At 45.6% G+C, this 24,180-nt stretch overlaps 1 protein-coding gene across 1 annotated transcript; it reads right to left on the minus strand.

The window, feature by feature from the left end:
• Positions 1-801: 801 nt before the first annotated feature.
• LOC311000468 (TSC22 domain family protein 1) lies at positions 802-23,073 on the minus strand. Its single transcript, XM_083991191.1, has 3 exons — positions 20,305-23,073; positions 4,828-4,879; positions 802-2,782 (listed from the first exon to the last, which is right to left on the minus strand). The coding sequence occupies exons 1-3, from the start codon at positions 22,317-22,319 to the stop codon at positions 2,507-2,509; spliced, it is 2,343 nt and encodes a 780-aa protein (XP_083847317.1). The 5' UTR covers positions 22,320-23,073; the 3' UTR covers positions 802-2,506.
• Between the last annotated feature and the right edge of the window lie 1,107 nt (positions 23,074-24,180).

Genomic DNA, 24,180 nt, shown 5'->3' on the forward strand with positions numbered 1-24,180 from the left:
ATGTAACACAATACAGATGAAATGTGTCTATAAATATAGCATAACAAAAATGTATCTATTTATTTATAGATATTAATCCTAACTGGAGATTAAAATGCAGATACTGTGCAATAGATTGTGTATAATAATAACTGATCAAAGTTTTAATTTCTTCTTCCCTTTAAAACAACATGTTGGTGAATCTTTTTTTAATTTTTTTAATTACTATTATTATAATATAGAATAAAATAGTAATCAGTGCTTTTTTTGTAGCGACATTAAAATCAAAACACAACCAGAGCCAGTGTAAAACATTATTTAAAAACTATTTACACACAAAAACCACTATATTCAAGTCACATCTCTGACTGAAGGTGAACGCCTGCACTGCAAACCCCCGTTTTCAACCACAACAGCTCTCTATGTGCTCCCGCTTTTGTCCTGGCTTAACAGCGTGCAAGTCCACGTGAGGTAAAAGTGGGCGGAGCAACTACGACATTGCTTTAGGGGGCTCGGTCATATGTAACCAATGGGAGGTCCTCATACAGGGAGGTAGTTGTCTGGTGCATATGTAATGAGGTGTAGCAAGGAAGCAGCCATTCATGCTTCTAACTGGGAAGTGTGGGTCAACTGGGAGGCAGTGCAGGCTGCTGATTGGCTGAGAAAACAGCAGCATCAACTGGTTTTACATAGTAGGAACTTCACTTTACACCTTGAGGGTTTATAACATAAGAAAAAATGCAATCTAAACTCAACCAGTAAGACTTGTTCAGAGAAAGAAAAGCGAAACAGTCCACTTTTTGCTTTTCGTTTTTATTTTTATTTGAGGTGCAACTGTCTAGTGCAAATTTAACGTCACATTTGTGATGGGCTGAGGAACATGCACAAACATCGACATACTTCTGCTAGGCATTTTCCTTTTTTTTCTTTCTTTCTTTTCGCCAAGTGTCTTGTTTTTGTGTTCAGCGCACCCGGTTGCACTATGAGCAACTCAAACACTTGGCTGTACAAAAGACAAAAAAAGAAGAAGTAAAGTAAAACAAAAAACAAAAACAAGAAAAACAAAGACATAGATAGTCATTCATTAAAAAAAAAAAAAAAACTACACGCGTCCCCAAATGGAAAACAGAGTCCAGATCATTTGAGCGAGTGAGTTTTAAGCGGCGGCAGAGGAGAGTTCACGTACAGTACGAGGCCGTGTGTCACTGCAGGAGAGACAGCATCTTAGTGTGGAGGTAAATATTCCTCTTGTGGTCCCACCCTGAGTAATGACATCACAGGTAGTTCAAAACCTGGCAAACCATAGATATATATATATTTATATATATATATACACATACAAATATATGAATAAAATAACTAAAAAAAGCTTATATATGTATCTATGGTTAGAAACCAGGCACTTGAGTTAAATTGGAAATTTTTCATATGTACAAAGTTCACTACCTAGAAACAGTCATGTCCTATTTATTCACCTCTCTGTTATTTATTTTTACAGACCACTAGGACATTTATTACAACAATAAGAGCGAAAACATAAACAGACAAAAACCAAATCCTAATCCGATCCCAGCCTTCCCTTAAAAAAAACATTAATTCCCTGCATAAATGTTTAATGCTCCGTTCAAAGAAGGGGGAGGGTGCGTCAAGGGGGTGGGGACGGCGACGTGAGCCTCCACAAGAACACGGGGTTCTCCAAGTGAACAACGAGACGCAGCTAATATATATTTAATATTTATCTTAATGACCCCGCCCTCGACGCAGAAAAAGCTCGTCGTCTGTCTTGGGGATACTGTGAGAACTGAGACCAAGAGAAAAAAAAGTCCGCTGGTTAATTTGACTCCCATTCCAGATGGGCTGTAAAAGTTCGTCCGCTGTCGACCGCCGCCGTCTGAAAAAAGTGCAAAAGGAAAAGAAAGAAGAAAGAAAGAAGCAGATGACGAGTAAAAAAAAGAAAAGAAGAAAAAACGGTGCAGGCAGACGGGCAGCGATGAGTGGCGGCGGGGCAGGGCGGGGGGAAAGTGGCGGGGTGGGCGGGGCAAGACGATGGCACACTTTGCACGGTTCGCGAGGGATTCGACGGGCGCGGGCGGGAGCGTGCAGCGTGCTCCCCCCTGATTGGCCCGAGCTCCTCGTCAGCTCTGTCCCTCCTCCTCCTCGTCGTTATCATCATCATCATCATCATCATCATCATCATCATCACCACGAAAAATGACGGCGATTGTCTGAAGCAGGTAAAAGTCAGGGAGACGGAAAGCGGACGCTCGCACACGCCGGTCGGTGCAACTCCAAAGTCTTTCAATTAAATAAAAAATGTGCAACAAAAGGAAAAGTTGTTTCGTCGTCCTCCTCCGGTGGAGTTGAAGTGTCCTAGAGACGGTGGCATAGTCGGTCTTGATGCTAGAGTTAGTTCACAGTATGGCAAGACTTCCTTCCTCCTCCTCCTCCTCCTCTTCCTTCTCCTCCTCATTTTCTTCCTTCCATCCTCCATGTCGCTCATCCTCAGGAGGCTCTGCTCTCCCTGCAGCTACGCCGACGGGCCGGAGCTCTGTGTGGAGGGGAGGGCTTGCGTGGGTCCGACGGGTCCCGGGAGCATGGGCTGCTGCTGGCCGGTGCCGGTCGGGGAGCCGCCGGTCTGGACCTGCGCCTGGAACTGGGCCATCTGCTCGGGGCTGGCCAGGTTCTTCAGCAGGTTGTTCTCCTGCTCCAGCTGAGAGTTGCGCTCAATCAGCTCTTTGATCTGCTCCTTCAGCACCTCCACCTCCTCGCGCACCGCGTACATCAGGTGGCTCTTGACCAGGTCCTGAGGACAGAGGGGGGAGAGGTCAGGTTAATAATTCATCATACTCCTCCTTCCATGTCTAGGCCACAAACATCCTGATCAAACTACATTTCTGTAGCTGAGAGCAGCCTCCTCATTATTACACATTATAATCACCATATGCAGGTCCCTCTGTGCTTTTTTGGACCTTTTTATCCATATTTCTTTTTTGATTCGTTTTATTCTTGTTTTTCTTGTTTTATTTGTTTGCACAGTTAAAAATTACACAAGTAAAAGTAACAATTATGACAATTTGAAGTGCGGGAAGAGGCGAAAACTCAAGGAGCTTATCAGGTGCCTCCACCTAACAATAAAATATTATATCATACTTAAGAAAACAAAATATACAAATTTTGATTCACTGATCATTTTGGCTAAAGCTATGGATTTCTGCAAGAAAGTTTCTTTTTTTGACAAATTTTTGAAATCTAATATACACTGGTAACACTTTTTGCACCCTTTCGGGTCCCTCGTGTCCAAAAAAAATCAGGAAAAAATATTGATATGTGATGATTTTATAGCAGTTCTTTTCATGGTCCATTTAGATAGAAATTGGAGGAACCTACAAGGGTTAAATTGCACCACAAAATAAACTATCAATCACCAAAGGGATTGGTCAAGATTAATCTGGGAACAGTGATTCAACGAAAAGTGCAAAATGTTGTTTAGCTCCAGCTTTTTGCTGCTTCTTTACATTTATATCATAAATAATTGAACACTGAATGGATATGGAAGAGATAAGACACCTGAAGACATCATTGTGGAAACGAGATGTTTTTTTCCTCCCTGAAGACTAAATTAATTAATCATCAAGAAAATATGAACCAGATAAATGAATGCCTCGAGCTGAATAACTTCTGTACCATAACAAAAAAAAGTGGCACAAAAGATGAGAATGACTGTCCCTTGCAGACATAATACGACTCATCACTTTGTGTCCTCCTGAGCCATCCTCATCTTACACATTTTCTATTTTGGTAAAAAAAAATGTATTTCTGCAAAAACCCGTTCCTCTGTTTATAAACCAGCGCCACAGGAGGAGAGACGTCTGGCATAAAAACAGCTGAAGGAAAACCTGAGTCAGAGAACGCGCCGTTACAGTGTGACATCAGGGTGCAAAGGCTAAATTGGCATCGTAAATCACTGGCGTCTTGCACAGCACATTCCTGCTGTCACAGTGTGGGAGGAGGAGGAGGAGGAGGAAGAGGAGGAGTGGATGCACAAAATGATCTGCTCAGGAAAAGTGCTGGAGACACGCAGCTTGGTGTCGGGCTGCGCTCCCATGATGATGCTTAGAGCAATTTGTCGTGCCAGCCTGCTGCTGCTGAGAGGAGAGGAGAGGAGGGGAGGGGAGGGGGGGATTTGGGTTTAATAATCTGAGCATCCCCTCCTCTGTGGACCCGCCCCTCCTTCCACACTCCTCCCCCTCCTCCTCCTCCCTGCTCCGGGAACAAAATGTTCCTGCACCGTGGTGGGAGGAGCCAATGGCCGGTCGAGTTATTTATACCGAGCCAAGGGGAGGCTGCCGCTTGCCTAGCAACACGGGACAGGGAGGGAGAAAGAGGAGAGGAGGGTAGGGGGGGGTAGCGTGTGAACCCTAGCCTGGCCCACATCAAGTTGCCAACAAGCCGGAGGTCATCGGTCCAATTCGTGACAGAGCAGGAAGCCCCTGTTGCCTCCCATTCACACATCAGCAAGTGCACATTTTTTCATCTGCAGTTTCATTTTCCAATAATCATCTCTCCACATCCATTCATTCATTCATCGCTCATGTTGATCTGTGTCCTCTCTGATAGCTATTATTACCTAGTCATAACACGCATAAAACCATCTACTAATTATGACCTGAGGGTTATTATTATAACTGTTAGAAAAATGAAAGCAAAAGTGTAGAGTCCACATCAGTGCCTGGGTTACGTAACAGCAGCAGCACATACATGTAAAGCATGATGAGCCTATTTACAAACACAGTGCGGCTGGTGTGAGAATTAGAGTGGGGGGAAGAGGGGGGGGGGACTGCAGCTTACCATGGCTTGTTCAATCTTGTTGTCTATGGCCACCACACTGGCACCAGAGGAGCTGAAAGAGAGGAGGGGAGAGCATGAGCATCAAAACTGCAGAGTGGGGATGAAGGGAAAAAAATCTCTATCAAGGACAAACTTATTGACATTTGCGGTTTGATGCAGCCAAATGAAAAATAAACAGCACATCGACATGCTTTTATGAAGTGGTGAATAAATACAGAATGGTGAGGGTCTGTGACAAAGCGAAACAAACAAACGCAGGTCGACTCGAGACCGCAGGTTTTTTTTTTTTTTTTTTTTTCTTGACTTTGATGGCGGAGAATCAATGAGGCGACATTACGTGGATGTTGCCTCATTTTATCCTCCCGCACATCGACGGGGTGTAAATGTAAAAAAAACAAAAAACACAGCAGCAGCAGGAGGAATAAGAAAAGGAAGAAGCCTCCGTGACATTTACCTATTGTCGAGCCGGACCGACGCGCTCTCCTTCCCGAGCACAGAAGACAGAAACGAAATCGAGAAATTCCTCAGTTGACAAACGCCAAGGTCCATCGCCACTGTGTAACACTGGGAGTTCATGCTACCCCGTCCGTTTAAAACCCCACCACCACCACCAGAGTCATCGTCGGCTATGCAGAAGACCGGGAGTCCAGTGGTATAAAAGTAGAAAAAAAGCGCATTATTGTGGGGGTCTGGTCTGGATCTGGGTCTGGGGGGGCACGACCGCTGCGATCGCGGCCGGGACAGTGCACACAAAGACTGAAGGGGACGGCGGGCTGCAGCTCGGCTCAACGCGGCTCTCTCTCTCTCTGGATAATCACATGCAAGCACAACAGCAGCAGCGAGCCGCCCGATTGGCTGAGGCGGGAGCTCATTAGCATAATCTATGGGCGAGCAGCGAATCAGCGTCGCGGATTGGACGAGAGGTTGGGAATAATGCATGCAACATCCTCTCTCTCTATCTCTCTACCTGCAGCTCCTCTATATATAAAAAAGCCCGCGTCCAAAAGATACAGAGTCCACACGACAGCGAGGAATTTAACAACGCACATCTGATTTTTGTTTTGTCTCCAGTTGTGCTGCTATTTCAGGTTTTATGCTTAAAAAAAAGTGTGTGTTCTGCAAACTTTGCTCAACAATCACACACTGCAATGTGGGACAATGTCGCCACCTATCGGTTGTAACGCTGCAGGGGACTCGCTTCATGTAATTTGAGGAAAGCATAATCAATTGGGCCAGGGTGGTGGGTGACCCTGTGGTAAAAGTGGCTAAAAGCTGACCTCAGCACTGTCCAGCTGTCACCACCAGAGCAAATAAACACAGAGACAGAGGTGGAAGAAAAGAGGGGGTCAGATGGCCGGACGTCTTTGTCCTCCTCACATCAGTTTGATTGAAACGGGAACACTCTGTGCTTTACAGTAGAAACAGGAGCGAGTCTCTGTTAATAACATGTCAACTGTCTCAAATACTTAGAGGGAGGACTTCCTGCTCTGTTTTGTTTATATCTTTGTCTCATTTCTTTACATTTTTCTTTTTTTTTTGCATTGTTTGTCAGAGAAATGAAGATTTCAAACATGTCACCTTGGACTAAATGTGATATCTGACCTTTCTTCGCCTAAACAATCATTGGTCAAATGAGGGGGAAAAAAAGCACACATTTACCCTAGGTCAAAATGAGGTCAAAATAAAAGCATTGTTACCACAATCTAAAATCAATAATGTGTAGAATAGATAATAGATCTGTGCTACTATTGATTAACCACACCCTCTGTTACATTATTGATAATAAAGCCCCATCAAGGAGAATTGTTTTCAATCATTTGATTGAATCTTGGGGTGTAAGTTACTCCATACCCATCAGATCAATACGTGACCTGAGTGTCTTATCAGTAAAAGGTACACTAATGTGAGCTGACGGTGTGAGGTGTGTGCAGGGCAGGCGTGGGCTCGTGGTCACTATGGAGACCAACAGCCTGGACGACGGCAAACAAAGAACAGGAAGTACATTAAGATAAAGAGACTGAAACCAAAACCGTCGTCAGGTGTCCGCTCTGATGCACTTTATTTTAACAATTCTTCTGACCTGAGCTGATTGACCTCTCACTGCTGTAAACACACACAGTTGACACCATCAGGACAAGGAGACACACACATACACACATGCTCAGCAGCTTTGGCTGTGTTTAAAGCTCTAAGCAGCAGTGGGGCGATCTTTGTCTGTCTGCACGTCCAGAGCTTCACCCTTCAGACACCTGTCCTGTTGTAAGCACCTTACAGTGTTATATCTGTCTCAGGAAGTAGACTGTGCATCAGCGTTGCGGTTTGGAGATCAGAAACACTGTTTGTTTATGGGGGAACAGTGGACAGAACTCCTCTGTTACCTCTGCTTTCTTTCTTCCAGAGGAGATTATTCATGTATGCTGATGCACAATGTGTGAAACATATGAATGTATACTGCAATTTAACACTGCAGGGGGAAATTACAAATTAGGAGCTGGCTGCCAGATGTAGGAGAAAGTGTTTATTGGGTTTGACTGCAGTCAGTCTATCAGTGGCCATCATCAGTGGTTACAAAGGTAGAGCAAATGAACATGTTGCATATCTTGGCAACGTGAAATAAAAAGTGAAAGCAGGTAGGCGGGAATTTTCTGGGGATTTCTATCTGGTGTGTGTGTGAACAGCGAGCTATAGCTACGCTCTCATACTCACACACACACGCACACACAGTCATGCATAGAAACATGCATGTTGCAGAAGCAGGAACATTCTGTCCTCGTTCGCTCCGTCCGACCCCTTCAGGGCAGCTGGGCGGGAGTTTCAACGTACCGGGGTGATGTTGCCGCCACGATTTGTTGCTGCAGGGAGGACGAGGACGGGGCTGGCGCTGCGTTCATGTGTGGTTTGATTGAGTAATTGCTGGTGTTTGGATTCATCAACATCTTTTCCACCTGAGGACTTGTTGTACTTGTTGTATTCTTTCTTTTTTTTTAACCCCCCTCAATGCAAAACAACCGACGACTGAATGCCACCACAACAACCACTCACGACAAATCAGACAGATACATGAGGAACAACCCCCCGACTGATTTAACCCCTGGGCTGCTGCAGACCACATGACAACACTACAGGCATGGTTACCTCGTCAGATGCTTCTCCAGCTCCCAGAAGAGCAGCTTTAGGGCCATGGCGTCCCTGCCCTGAGCTCGTCCTGCCCCGGTCAGCCCTTTCTCCCTCATTGATGCTCTCAAGTGCTGGGTCCCCCCCCCCTCCTCCTCTGCTGCACCCACCCCGCCAAAATCTCTCCAAAACAAACACCACCACTACCGCCGCTCCTTCCCTGTCCTCCTGACCTACACCCTTTGACCCCGACCCCTTGCTCCCCTCAGTTCTGGGAGCTTCACATAGGGGAGTCTAACCAACAATGGAGACCAGGATAGTAGTAATGGGGATGGGAGTGGGAGTGTGTATGTGCGCGTTCGGCGGGAGCGCGCATCTGTAGGTTAAGTCTTCCCGATTGCCCCTTAACTAAGCCTGAATAACATATACGTTCTCTCAGGCGATTGGCTGGCACAGCGGTGGGAGATGGTGATGTCACCGCATAAGGAAGTCATGTCACCTCCCCTCGTTTCTGTTGTTATGTAAACTGTCGGCAAGGATTAAGGTGATCCGTCCAATAGGATGAGCTACTTTTGACCACACACCCCCCTGCTGGCTCGCTCATGGCCACCGATAGGCCACGCCCTGCTGGCTCGCTCGTGGCCACCGCCTTCACGTTCTTTTCTGTTTTGTTTCCTGCAGCATCCTCTCTCTGGTGGTGGTGGGGGGGGGGCACAGGAGTGGTACCCAGCTCCTTCTGTGACTTTATAGTGCAGCTGTGTTTAAATAATAGAAAACACACACCTCCTACATTCGCTCACATTGCTGAGAAGTTATCTCATGTGTGTGTGTCGGAGCAGGCGTGCCTTTACCCGGCCTGTCACTCTTCATCAGTGGATGGACACTGAACACACACGCACGCACGCACACACATACACACACGAACAGTATGGGTCCTCACAGGAGCACGCCTCACGTGTACCTCCATGCTGGCTCGCACGCAGCAGCCTGGACAAAGGCGATCAAGATAAACAACATGGCCGGCGAAGCGGTCGATCAAAAAGCGTTGATGCCGGGCGAAATAACACAACTCAATGGTGGAAAAAAACCCCAAAACAAACACTTTATTGGTTTGTCGAGCAGAGGAAGTGTGGAGAACAAAGAGGTAGAGGCCACCCTGGTTGAAGATGGCGCGCACTTGCTGGGAGGAGGAGGAGGGGAGGGGGGGCACAAAATGGAGGCGAAGGGGGCGAGCTCTGAGAGTTTGTTGGTGGGATTCAGCTCGGCGCGTGCGGTTGATGTTATTAACCTCATTAGGTGGAGGTTCACATCTTCTTTTCTACCCTCAACTGTATGCGTCGCTAATCCCAGAAATGATTGACAGCCAGAAACAAGAGCGGTGACTAAATGGGAGATCAAGAAGACGGAGCAGATGTTCAAAAAGTACAATTACGGATGAGTTTAAATTGTTTGTTTCAAAGTTTATGATGCTAAATCCTTTACATTTGAAATGTGCACCTCCTCATAATGAAAACTGTACATTGTGTACTTGCTGTACATCAGTGTACGCATGCTCACTTAGGAACAAAAGGCTCAGAAGTGGTCTGGGAGGAAGCGCTCGCTGATGTGTAGATGGTGTATTTACAGCGAATGGCCGACGGCGCAGCAGACTCGGCCCAGCCAATGGCAAGAGGCCCTGACGCCACGGCATCGCTGATAGCCCAGATGGGATGCTCTCATTCATTATGAGCCTTCGTCCATCTAAAGCTTGTATATGTACAAAAGGGCTGACCCGTATATGACCTAAGCTTTACGTTAAAGCTTAAAGGGAACATATAATGGAAATATCACTTTTTGAAGGCTCTTTAACATATATGTAGGTGTTTTCTTGCCTTCTGACCCCCAAAATGTGAGAACTGACAAAACAATCTGTTCCCTCAGTTGTCTGATAATGATGTAACTAGGATTCGAATTTGCATAATGCCACCCCTACCTGGGACCGGTAGAAGGGGTTAATTTGCATTTAAAGGGACCAGTCGTTCTGAACAGGGCTGTTTTAAGAGGATGAAAAGTGCTGTGATGTTTGATTCTTGGGGTATTTTGACCAAAGCACGTCACAGACATGTCTTTAAGACACCTGGGAACTATTTTAATTTGTGGAAAAGGGGGTATGTATGTCCCCTTTAATGTATATTTACTATATAAGTACTTCACTTGAAAGGAAGGTGGAATATTTCCCGACTGAGACGGCAACAGTTTACTTCCCTTCACTGCCAAATGAAAATCTTATTGGCTCGGCTATCTTGTTGATGTTCCTCCAAGGTATCAGAGTGTATAAGACGGGTAATGAGTTCTCTCACTTGCCCGACTGTGGATAAGACTATTAACAGCCAGAGCTCATTTTAACTCGCCCTTAAGCCTTCGACACACCGGCAATGTCACCCATCACAAAACACCTTCCATTCAACACAGCCAGATGGCTTCATGTTCCAGCTTCTCTAATAAGGGTCACTGAACATATCTGAACAGGAGAGAGAAGAGATGGCGGTGCACATCTACACCACACCCCGTGGAGCTTATGTAGCCTAAGTGTGGATGTGTGGCAGCAGAAGATGTGGAAGGTGGGGAAAAAAAGAAAGAAAAAGGAACAGATGGTACTCGCTTTGCCCACATGTTTAAAAATATAAAGTTTGAATTATGTCTGAGAGAGGTGACACCTATCTTTAAAAACCCACAATATGGTCGTTTTTACACCATGGAGTAAAATAACTAGGTTACAGATGTGATAAATCCTGTTGTGTATCAACACAAGATAAGTGAGGAAATCCCAGAGCTAGCAGAGGATAAGACGTCTTCAACCTCTGGTGGCTTGATGTGCTAGCAAAGCCAAAAATCAATAGCGCAAACGGCAACCTAAATGCCTTCTGGTGTATTTGCAGTACAGTTATAGTCTCCATCCCTTCTCCTCCCGCCCCCTTTTACCTCCCTTCATCCATGTTCTCTCTCTCTTTCTCTCTCACAAAAGTGTCCAGCTGAGTGTAAGTAACATTTCCGCTGTGGTTTATTGTGTGGGTTTTTTTTTTTTTGAGAGAGAAGGCAGAGCCGGGGCTCGCTCAGCTCTTGCTGTGTGAGGTCCTGAAAAAGCTCCAGCTCTGCCACACTACTGTAATTTACATAGAAAAAGTATGAAAGGGTTTGATAACGCAGGACGTTACAAAGCAATTAGGGATGTGATTGGGAACATAATTAAAGTCGTCTCCGCAAATACCTCAACACAACTGGAAGCTATCATCTTATTTCACCACACTCACTTTTTATATATCTCTCCACAAATAATGTTCCCCCGCTTCTATTTATTTCTATCTTGGGCCTCAATTCCTCGTCCCCCTCCATCAGCTTTTATGCTGTCCTCGAGCACTTGGGAAATGTGAGCTTGTGTGTGTCTGTACAAGTGCTGTGCATCCCATTTGTGTGTGTGAGAGAGAGAGAGAAAGGCTATGTGTGCAGACTGGCAGAATCCGGTTTGGGAGGCTTTTAACACTGGCATTTACACAGTGGAGAGAATCAAAGCAGAAAGCAAGATCAAGCCAACTGCACACACACACACACCTTTCTTAATCAAAGACGGTGTCTTCTTACTTTCAAAATTTAAATTAAAAAAGAGAGGATACCAGAAACAATCAATGGTGGTTTTGTTGCGATTATATAACTGAATCTGGACCTGCAGCATGCAAGGTATAAATCGTTAATATGTGAAATCAAAAGTGGTGCTAGAACTTGTTTATCACTGGAGATGATCTCCCTGGGTCTTTGCCCAAATACAGACAAAATAAAGAAGTGGAGCCACCCCGATGCTCAAACAGCTCTCATGGCATCACAGCGCTTCAGGGCAGCGGTTCTCTGGAGCGTAAGTGAATCGGTCTCTGCCATGCACGCAATGCCTTGGCTTACATAACCGATCTCTGTACCATATGGGCCATGAAAGAGAGGGAAAGAGCGGGAAGGAGACTCTCTGACTGAGATCCAACATCTCTACCAGCAGCTCAGTGAACGGCGCAGACATGCCTTGTTCTTCTGATGGATGAGGTATTCACTTAACAGCATGCTCACATGTTTCCCATGCACTGCGACGGGCACACACAAATAAAAATAACAGGGGAGACATTTAAAAAATGCGAAGCGCCTATCGCATTGGTCGAGGCCATTGAATTGCACACAAAAAAGCAGGGAACTGAGAAGCAGTTTTGCAGTAAAATAACACAAAGATCACTAAACTATTTGTCATTTTGAATGGTTGATCTATTCATGTTTGGTTTCAGCACTGCATCCACAAGCAAATGAAGGAAAAGACAAGAGCTTGTGCATCAATTTTGAATTTGGCAAAAAAAAAAGAAGAAAAAAAGAAGTGGAGATTAAAGGATTAAACAAAACCTACAGATATCCAATCTCCTAACACCACACACTGGTAAAAAGCATCTTCATATGTTCACATCAGCCACATTAAAACCAGATTTGTTGTGATAGAAGTTACCGAGGCATACAAAAATGGTTTGCAAATGTTCTCGTCCAAAATTGCCCTGCAGTCTCACTCTAATCCACACTGTTAAATAAATATTATACATCCAAATATTACGACACACTGACGACAGAAATCGTCACAGGAAGCAATGTGGCCGCCCCCCCCTCCCCGCCCCGAACCCACCCACCCCTCAGTCACATGGATCTGCACAGTGTTTCTGTTTTAAGGTTGGAGGGCTCGGTGTCAACGTAAACACGGTGAGAAAGTCCACAGTCAGTGCTTCTTCCCAGCGGCGGTGGGGGGAGCTTTACTCGAGTCTCCCTGCAGCATGCGGGGGCTTCATGTGGTGGGCCATGTGTGTTTCCACAGTGGGAAGAGTCCAGACTCTGACACTGAACAGTCAGAACAGGCTTTTACGCAGAATTGTTATTATTTCTCTTTACAAGAAGCGTCACGGCTGGGGAGAATAAATATTTTTCTTTGACGGGGAGTGCAGTAGTCAGGTTACTGAGTAGGGGTCTGAAATTTTCCCTCAGAAGTACATTTTAAAAAGGAGGTAGAGAGGTTCTTGTTTCTGATGTTGTTGTCTTTTTTTGTTTTATTTTTGGTATGATTGTTTTACTGTCTATAGGTTATATACATGTGATTTGTGTGCATGTGTATGATTGAAAACCAAATAAAAAAAAGGGGGGGAAAAGTTGTTTGATGATTAATTCATCATCTACGCAGTTTAATAGTTAAAGCCAATATGGCAATGCATATTTTTCTGTATTTAATGAGCTTTAATAGGAGAAATAAGTTCAAGTACCACTCAATGGTTAAGACAGATGTTGTCGAGCCTACCACTAGAAAGAATCACTTACATACTGAAGGCCAAACAACACATATTTGAATGTATATGGAGGCCCTTCATTGAATATGTCAAGGACTCAGACATAACAGACAATCAAATCAATGACTAATAGCTGTGGATATAGCAGTTTCCAAGATTGTGATTATTATTATCTTTAATTTTTTATTATTGTCCTTTTTCTTTTCTTTTTTCTTTCAGATACCCGTAGTTTTTCATTGTATCATTTGATAGGACCTCACTAAGTGGTGTAAATCATCTGCTTAAATAACATGAGAAGCATATTGTTCTGTGTGATTATTTGTTTTATGTTGTGTTTTGAACATAATAAGGCAGCTAACATATGCTGTATGACATGTTGCAGGAATGTCAAAGACTGTATTTCCCTTTGCTATGCTGCTTAAAATTCAAATAAAGATATTGTGGGAAAAAAAAGAAATACTTTGACGAAATGTATTAAAGGGACTACGAGGAGTGTTTTCACACTACATTTCCCATGAGCCTCGGTGCGCACGGTGAAATTCTTGGACTGGCGCAAGACGGACGAAAGCGAAAGCATTTACCAAGAATGTTTTCATTAATCAAGAACGAAAGTCAGAGGTCAGAAGACGATAAGATACCGTCGTAGTTGCGACCATAAACGATGCCAACTAGCAATCCGGCGGCGTTATTCCCATGACCCACCGGGCAGTGTCCGGGAAACCAGGAAATTCTAGTCGACCACTAAATAATGATATCAAAATAACTATAAAGACAAAACAATATATTTATCGAAAATGGACCCATTAACATGTATGGGGAACGTAGATTCATCCACATTAATATGAGACTCTTTTATAACCAAAAGCAAACTTCTATGGGGGCTCTTTAAACTTTTGCAAATGAAAGGATTTCTTAAGAAAAAGCTGCTCAGGACTGAACTGTCTCAGCTGGAGTTTTGGCACAGACGGTTCAATAATAGGTTCTGACATATTAATTGCATTTCTTTCCGGTTGTTAAGTCAAAGTACAGGCAGATATATGACTGTGAGAAGCAAGAGGGTAGAATTACTATATACTGTGAAGGAGGGAATGACAGAGAGAATGAAAATTACAGTACATGTGTCAGACCAGTGCTGGTGGAATAAATAGTTAAACCAGAAATGCTTCCTCTCCTCCTCTTTGCTGGTGTTTTTACACTCGGGGGTGAAAAGCCTAAAGGGGAAAAAGCTGTGCTGTGCCATTAAAAAGTCCTCTCCTTATAAACACCTTCCACTTCACACACATGCCCTGCACCATAAACCACGCTGACAAATCAACTCAAACACGCCACAGACGTGCAAGGACATACATTTCATCCTCTCTGGCCTGTGACTCTCCCTCAAGAAGGCACAAGGCGCGCAAACGTGACACGTGTATACTCTGCCCCACACCCCCCTCCCCCCCACACACACTGCCCTCCCCTCCAACGCTGCCAAAAATGAATCTGTCAGAGCCGGATGACATCCTGATCAGGCTGCGTTACATCAAAATTACACTTAGGCGACATGCTTCAAAAACATTTTCCCATCAAATCTAAAGTACAATTAAAATGTTACAGTGTCGCAGAGCGTGCAGAAATATTCAGACCCCCAATGTGCAAAACAGAATAACTGTTTTGGCTTTGATAACAATGATATTCTCATTTATAAATTAAAATAGAAACTTAAACTAACAACTCAAATGCCTGCTGATTAATCTTCTGTCCATATCCTGATTGGTTTATCCAATAATATGTTATGTATCTTTACTAGATGTAATGAAAAAAATAATAACAGTGTGTTTTATTATGTGAACTTGTATTTTGCATGTGTTCAGGATGACGGTGTTAATCTCTGCTCTATTAAAAAAAAAAAAGACAAAACAGCACGTGACTGGATAAAAGTATGTCACGATTGCCTGGGAATGATTTCGGCAGCACATATTTTAAAAACTAGGACAGATCTAAAGGGCATCTCCAGAATAAGCATTTCTGACTCATTTGGACACGCTCGCATGAATCCGTCCATGGGAAGAGGGAAGAGTGAATCAGTGGATCCCTTAAAATAAGCACACCCACTGTGATACAAACCCTGACGGAGGGTATACTGTATCAAAAGCTGGAGCCTTCTGCAGGCCAGTATCCACACTGATCAGACATGCAACACCCAGCGCTGACAGGAAGAACACAGGGTCACGCGTGATGTGAAGATCTAAAACAATTCATACACTCGTGATTCATCCATTGTGTTGCAGGAAGGACATCTCCACTTAGCTGCGAGGCACATTTTAGGTCAGTGATTCTCAAAGCGCGTTATATAAACAACCAACTGTCGAGCTGGAGGGGAGGATTTATGGACCGATGCCGCCACCTTGTGGGGAAACAGCAGAACAGCAGTCCAATAACAAGATAGATAGACTAAAGAGGAATGACAGTGGATTTAATGTCTCTACTGAAGCGTGACTCGGTGTCATGTCTCATTAACAGGAGAATGACTTGATAATCTTCAGGTGCAATTAGCTGTGGTTGACAGACAAAGGGTGGGAACTACAAGAATACATAAATACATGAAAAAATGTGCTGCTTTCTGACTTACAACTGATCCAAACAGGTATATCGACACCATAAAACAGAAACCTGCCATACGTGCTCAACTTTACAACACAAAAGCCTCAAATATGTCCTGTACATGCTGCACACATGACGTGTCGTGTGTAGTGTACCGCCTGGAAACTGTCAGTCCGCTCAGAGTTCCTGTAAAAGCACGTCTGCTTTCTGCCCCGAGGTAACAACCAGGGGGGCTGACAGTGATGGGTATCGTGCTACACACAAAACAGAGAGGTCCTGGACTCAAATATCAGAGTTCATCTTCAAAGACTTTCTAAAGATCCTTCAAACTAATTTTCAGGGCAAATCATCCCTCAATTTTGTAAAGAATTGCCCTTGGGTAAAAATATGGGCTTTGTACAAGTAGACACTCGGATATAGAAACTTCACTTTATGACAGATAGACTATTATGGCATTAAATAGTTACATTTGCAGCCAATTGAATCTGATAAAAGAGAAAATGACAAATAAAAATAGTCCATTAAGGAACTAAGACCTGAACGTGCGTAGATAATAATATTCTAGGTCTGAGAGTTTGATTCTCACTCAGGACAAAGTGAAGTGAACTTTAATATGCAAAAGTCAACATAGTCCAGTGTTTAGTCATTTCAGCGTGTATAAACCATGCAGTGGTTCACCTACCATTCTTATCTCGGGTGTGTTCAGGTGAGCACGTTCAGCTATGACTCACTGATGTGTTTAACAATAGTCGGATTAATTATTTTTATAATAGTGTACAAAGTGACAATGCTATCACCCTTTATAACCTTTCCTGGAAACCAACAGAGGCCATCAAAAGTCCTGGCGGTAGCTTTCTGAGCACTTGTTTATGTTTTTATTATATCTCAAATCGAACAGGCCAATATATCTAAAATGACAGGTGGCTTAGTATCATTTAAAACACATATTTAACATCAAAAGAGATCAGGCAGCACATAAAAGCAGAGGAGCGTCGTTCAATGCCAGAAAAAACAAACCTCAAACAGCTGACTATCACTATGTCAAAGCAATAAACCTCTTTAAGAACGAAGGCTTAGCCCGGGACGGCAAATGCAGAGTTGACTGGTTTTCTTTAATCTCCCTTTGGCAGACCTCACCGATCGCTGAAAAGACAGTCATGATTGACTAATGATTGTCACTTTGTGCTGAAGCCATAAACTCGTGACCGCTCTGTTGTGTTTGACCTCTGTTTACCTCAACTCCTGCTTTAAAGAGAACGTTGTTTATATAAAAAGAAAAAAGGTGTCAAGAACATTTTATAGGCAGATAATCACTGGCTTGCACATCTCACTTTTATGGCTCCAAAAGAATGAGATCATGCACATTACCTGTCCTATAAAATGCACAAAATGAACCCGCTGACGCCTCCCATGTGTTTGACAGCCAAGTAAATGTCAAAGAGATAGAAAGATACGACCTTCGTGCAGTGTTTTTTAACAAATCAGCACAAAGATCCACACGTTACCAAGCTTCCCCTTTAAATTTCTATTTCATTTCTAGATTCCTGTGGTGACTAAAACACAGAAGACTATTCTTGCATGGAAATCATTTATAAATTGCAATAAAAATGAACAATAAAGTGCTACAAAATTAAAGCGTTTGTAGGGTCTAATTTTGGTTTGGGCTCGTTGCCAGCATCACTTTGAACTGGAGGAAAGACCAACTGACGAATAAACGTATGCTATGCAGCGTCTCCTGTGTTGCTCCAAATCAAACCAGCCGACAGCTGAGAGCTAATAAAAATATTTTGTTTCCTGTTTGTAAGGCTACAGATCCCTGAGTGATGACATATTCATTCATCTGTTTGTCACGTTATGTTTCTCTGGGTGGTTGTTTTTCGTTTGAAACAAAGAAAGGTGTGTAGATGTGTCATACACATTTACGTATATATACTGTATACACTGTGGACAGATACTGACAGATGTCCTTCAGTCAAATCATACCAGCAGCAACCTGCAGGCTGAAATTTCACCCGGAGAAGCACGAGGACGTGGTGAAAGCACTGATTAATAGGACTGTCCTCAGAGTGCTCGCTGCCATCCGTCTCACTGCCGCTAATAAAAACTGACAGCGAGCAGGTGAAAAGAGAACGAGCAGAGTCCTGCAAAACACAGACACACCCTCAAAATCAGCGCTCCAAACAGCATGCCATGCACACTTTGACAGATTAAACATTTTCATGTTCATGACAGCTTAAAAAAAGAACCAGTATTGAGCTCTGGGTCCTGGACAACGACTGATTACAGATCACTGTAAATTATATGATGAATGTGGACAGAATAACATTTTGTACCAAGAGCAGTTACGAGAAAAATCGTTCATCAGCCCCCACTTAACTACTGCACTGTAAACAAAACACTTACATCAATGCAAAACTAGAGTGTGTGTGTGTTCATTTATCACTCCGGTCCTACTGTAGCGGCCTGCTTCAATGTGGGCAACCTGTCACCGCTGATACAGGTATGACTGGACAGAACTATGCAACTCTGGTCGCTTTTCCTCTGTTTTCCTAACCCTCCTCCTGGCCATGTGCATTTGTTTACAACGAAGCCTGCGAAAAATCAATCCATGGAGTGGTGGATGTTACAATGTTACAAAGATTGCGGGTTACAGAGCAGGTAGGTGAAAGGAAGGTAAAAATGTAGCATAGCCACCGGAATAATCCTGCTTAGTTCCCCTTTAAATCAGTGTACTGACGCTGTTTACCTGTCTATATACACTGCACCGCACACTTTGCTCTCGCTCGCTCTCATTTGCAAATAGGTGTGACAGGGGAAAAACCTGCAGACTTCACTGCTGCATGTGACTGCAGGGAAAGGAGAGTGTCCAGGAGAATAGTTTGGACAACCGAGTTGATGCACCGAGGCCTGCGAGACGAAGGGAGCCACAAATGAGGATAAAACACATGACAAGACAGAGAGAAAACAGTGACAGTAACAGTAACACAGAACCGAATAACAGCATGACTATAAACAAAGCAGACCAACGCGCCAAGACCGTCCGTGGCTGCGGGACAGGGGCTGATTGACGAGGAGAAAACCGACGGCGAGACAGAAACGCGCTTGCAGAGGAAGGCATGCAGATGCCATGCAAAACACACACACACACAGTCATGATGGGGTGCCACAAATGCTGACAAAGGCCTCCACATTAAATACAGCCCGGCTCTGTCTGCAGCTGAGAATGACTGAAACTACGTCAACGGTTAGGTATCACACCCAGCGCCTCTCTACTCCCTGAACCCCACAACACTATCTGGACAGCTGAAATTAAATTAAAATCACTTTAACTCTCCAGCAAACTCTCATACTGCCAATTGGACTGGGAATATATTTAGCTGTTCACTCTACAACCACTTAACTGATCTTTACTCTGCTTCTCAGTTCCTATGTACATGGATTTGTGCATTACTGGGAATAAAACTGAGCCGTGCATTTACCGCAAAACAATTAAGTAACGTCACAATGTCCTTTAGCTGTGGTTCCTGGGTGAGGCTGACCATACTTCGTTGAACTCCCTGGATACCCTGCAGTGCAGGCGTTATTGTTGTACTCACAACATGAATCTCCTGCTTAACCAGAACACAGGGCAGCACGGTGGTAACACTAGACTGCTGCCACAACAGCGCTTCTTGTTTCTCTGCAGCCACAGTTGATCAGATTCTGGGGGATCATCAACTCTATTTAAACCAAACCTGTGCAACCACTTTTTTGAGCAGCAAATCTACTGCAACAGCGACACAGGGTTAAACCATTCTGCAGCTCCCTCGGGATGATGCAAATCAACAGATCCAGTGTCTAATAAAAGACCAAACCTAAGGGGAGAAGGTGGGAAGAGGAGATGCAAAGACTCAATGAGTTTGGAAGGATAGCGTGAGGCAGTATGACAGGGGAAACGTGGCCTTACTGGCCGTGTGCTAATGGAGGTAGATGTGTGTGATGCTACGGGGTCAACCGAGGCGACGCATCTGCTGAGTCACCGGCTCCCTCAGTGACTCAGCAGCTCCACTGCTTCTATTCCAGCCACTGATATTTTTGCTACGACGACAATGTCCAGTGAGCTCACGTGACAGGGGCTCAAATAAATGTGAGGTTGAAATTGTAAAGACAGAAATCAGAAATGCATTTGCAGAATGATGCAACATGCAGAGCTACAGTTTCGACGGTCAAAAAAAAAAGAGGACTTTGTAATTCAAGCTTGGCTGCTTCAGAGATGTGACGAGACAAGCATACAGTACGTGTCCAGACCACTGATTCTTTTTTTTCTGTAAAAATCAGCATCTGTTTCAATATTACTGCAGAAGAAAATAATTTGTACTTTCGCCTGAACAACAATAAACCAGGATCAGCTATATGATCTTGGGTGACATCATAATAAACAGCTTTGGCAGCGCTGGCCGCCCATCCTCACCTGTCCTCCTCTCCTTCAGCATGCTGAGTCCTGAGTCCTGCAGCAGCAGCGGCCATGAAAGCGCTGGCCTCCGACATCCCCATGTGGGCCAGCGTTCCAGCGGCGCCGCCGGTCTCCGCGGACCCGTCTCCGCCCGTCGCTGCTACCCCGAACCTGGGCAGAGCCAGCAGGCCTTGGTGCTGGAGCAGCAGCTTCTGGGCGTCTTCCAGGTGGGAGCTTCTCGTCGCGTAGCCCACCCCGTGGGCGAGGTTGGCGCCCGGGGTGAGAAGGGGCTGAAGGTCGGCTTGTAGCGCGGTCAGAGGCATGTAGGGGGTCCCGTGGGTGGCAGCAGCAGAGGGGGGCTGGATGTGCGACTGCAGGTGGTGGGCTTGGGGTTGAGACGGGAGGGTCTGCTGCTGTCCTGTAGCGAAAGCTGCTTGGGCGGGTTGGGCTACCTGACCCGGATGGGGCAGCTGCTGGGTAACGCCGACAGGTGGTTGCGTTATGGAGATTCCCGTCGTGACGTGCGGCAGCGGAGGCTGGACCTGCGTCTGGAAGGGAGCGGTGGGCTGGATGAAGTCCGGCTGACGGACAGCCCCCTGGGTCAGGACCCCCGGCTGGAGCTGAGGGTAAACTCCTTGGGTTTGAACCTGGTGAGGATCCACAGCGTAGGGCAACTGCTGGGCCTGTGGTGCGACCTGTGGCGTTGCGGCCACCGGTTTTGGCATGTGAACTCCACCGATGACCTCTGGGGGCGACACGTAGGTCAGAGGGGTGGTCTGAGCCAGGGCCTGCGGGGGGCTCTGCATGGCTTGTGGGCTGGTGAAGTCCTGGGTGGGGGGCTGATAGGGCTGCAGCGTGTGCAGCGGCTGCACAGCAGGTACGCCCGGGCTGATCCCGGGGGCGCTCGTCTCGCTCTCTACAGTCAATTCTGCGCTTTTCGACGCCTCTGACGTAGCGGGGTGCGACACCTCCTTCTCGTAATACTCTGTACACGTCCACCTCCCTTTACGGAAGGGCTCGGAGTTAGTGTCCAGCTTGACCACCCTAAAACGAGAGCCAGTAGCCGCCTGGGTTTGGGTGGGCTGGGTCTGAGTGTTGGGAGCAGGAGCAGCAGCAGCAGCAGCAGTAGTTGAGCCGGTTCCTCCAGCGACAGGAGCGACTTGCCCACTCACACTAGTGTTGTCAAAACCTGCAGGCCCTGCAGAAGGAACTGCAGCAGCGGCAGAAACATTAGATATATTCACACCGCCCTGTAGATGCGGATCCGTGGCTGTTTCGCCGGCAATAGGGGCCGAGGGCTGGGTCGGGTTAGTGTTGTCCAACGGTGGCGGCCTCTGGAACTGGCTGGACCCGGCTTTGGAGGCCAGAGCTGGGCTGGAAGTAGCCACGGGGGCAACGGGAAGAGCGGGCACAGGGGGTTCACCTCCCAGGCTGTCAGAGTGCTGGTGGTGGGGATGCTGAGGATAATAATGATGCATGGTCCCGTTAACCATAGAGGTGTGCTGCTGCTGCTGAGACCCCTGGGGGAGGGAATGAGGGTGCAGGGGCTCGTTGGGCGACACAATCCCAGGAGTGTCCACCCCATGGAGGCTGTTCAGCGTCTCGTCGGAGGAGCTCCTGTCCGGCACGCCTGTGTCCGTGGCCCTGGACACAGACACGTCCAGCATATCGGAGGAGGAGAGGTCTTCGGTGTGTGACTCATCCATGTCGTCGTAGCTCTCCGTGTCGTCGGCCAAACTGTTGTTGCCGCTCACGTTGATCTGAGCCGAGGTGACACTCGTGATTTGGAAACCGCTCTTCTTCTTCACCTGAGCACCGGCCGCCTGGGACTGGGGCTGGTGCTGCTGCTGCTGCTGCTGCTGGTGGTGGTGCAGCCCGGGAGAGGATGATCCTACCTGGGCTGGATTGTCGTCACCCGCGGTGGGGGCTCCGCTGCTGCCGCTGCTGCCCCTCCTGAAGTGGAAAGCCGTCTTCCTGCTCCCGCTCCCGCTCCCACTCCCGGGCGGGTCTCCGGGAAAGTCCTGGTGGTGCATCTTCACGGCCGATGAGTTAACTTAACGATGACCAAGAGAGGTGGCTGGCTGACGGCTATCTGCGCTAACACGGATGCTAGCTTAGCTGGGTCAGCTGCAGTACCGCGATACTAACGAGCCATAAGTGAGAAGTCAGATGATTTATGTCCTTTAAAAAAAAACAAGCTAAATGTTCCGGGTCTGAGGTTAGGCAGGCCACGCTAGCTTATGAGCAGCTCCTGTTCTTCTTAACACCAGTATTTAACAACAAAAGCCGCTATATTCAATCAAGCAAATTAAATAAACAACGAATGTGAAGTGTGGTTAGCCAGCCACTGGTTAGCTTCAAGCTGTGTCGGGATTAGCCACACTCTTTGGTGGACGCCTTCACTACTGAATACGATTATTTAACAAACAGTAGTATTCACAATAAAGCATACAGATACAAGTCCAGGCTTTGGTGAGTTAAAGTGCCCTCGGGTTGGACTACAAAGTCGGTGTGGACGCTTCCTAGCTGGCCGGTGAATGTCGCAGGACAGCAGCCGTCGCATCCATTCCTCTCCGCGGACGTCGGGTCTCCCTTTTTCCCCGCTCTCGGAGCAAAAAAAATGAGTCCGATGAAGAATAAACTCCCTCGTATATTCAATAGACAAGTGTTGTCTGGATTATATCCGATAAAAAGTGCTCGCTAAGTCCATCCCGAGGCGTCTTACCGAGTCCCGTGTTTGCTGTATCATTGCCGGTGAACAGCAGCAGCGGCTAACGGGCTGTCAGTCTCAGAGGAGGGAGGGAGGGGGAATGCAAACACAGCGACTGCGCATGCGCGTCTCTGCCCCTGTGTGACGTTCACACTCCCAACAATAAATCGGAATTTACACAACGTAGGTATTCATCCATGACAGGGTGACCTTTTTTTATTTATTTAGGAAGGTGGATTTGTTCAGGTACAGATCGTTCTTTCTTATCTAAGCATTTTATTTTGATAATTAATAATATAACAAAACGGGCCTATTTTCAAAGTACTTATCCTTGAACAAAATGTCCACACAGTCAGGATGGCCGTTTTTACACCGTTTACTAAGACATTGAAGGCACCATAGGATCTGTTTATTTTCTCTTTCTTTGACCCCACAGTTTGGGAGGTGCTAGTGTGCTACTATATGTAAACTGTAAGATATAAAGTAAACAGCATCAATGTGAGTCTGTTGAATCTGTTCTATTGTGCTTTCTTTGATTATTTTTCAAGTTATGTGTTGACATTTGACAAACCACACAGTGAAGTTCATTTTAGAAAAGTTTTAACATACATTTTCTGTTTGGATAGAGTACAGGGTAACAAGCTAATGATTGCTGACATATCCTGCAAAACAAGTCTTGACAACGAAATAGAGGTGAACAGTCTCCTCGTGAAGGATTAGCTCGTTTTGCCTGTGGGGTCAAATTCTGCCGGAGGGAAGAGGCAAAACATAAATTACGGTATCTGTCCTTCGTACATTTCTTACGTTGCAACACCGAGATTTTGATATACCTGTGACCTGCTTGCCTTCTGGCGACAGATTCTCAGATTAAACACACTGTGTAACAGCAACAGCAGGCGTGACTGATGTGTTGCCTGAGCGAAAGGAAATAAAGAGTTATGACACACCTGTCAGAGCACTTCAAACATGTCAGCATCACAGCTATTCATAAACCCATCACATGTACCTGTAGGGGAGGGTGAGCGATGGGAAAGTTCCACTCAAGTCTGATTCCAAAGGTTACGCAAGTTTGAAACCACAAAGTAAACAGAGAAACATCAGTCTTGCTTTCTGTAAACGTTCAGCCTGAACGCCAAATTTAAGTAGTAGTGATGATGATACACAAAATACATCGTCTTTCACAG

The sequence above is a fragment of the Trachurus trachurus genome (assembly GCF_905171665.1).
Source record: "Trachurus trachurus genome assembly, chromosome: 2".
NCBI lineage: Eukaryota > Metazoa > Chordata > Actinopteri > Carangiformes > Carangidae > Trachurus > Trachurus trachurus.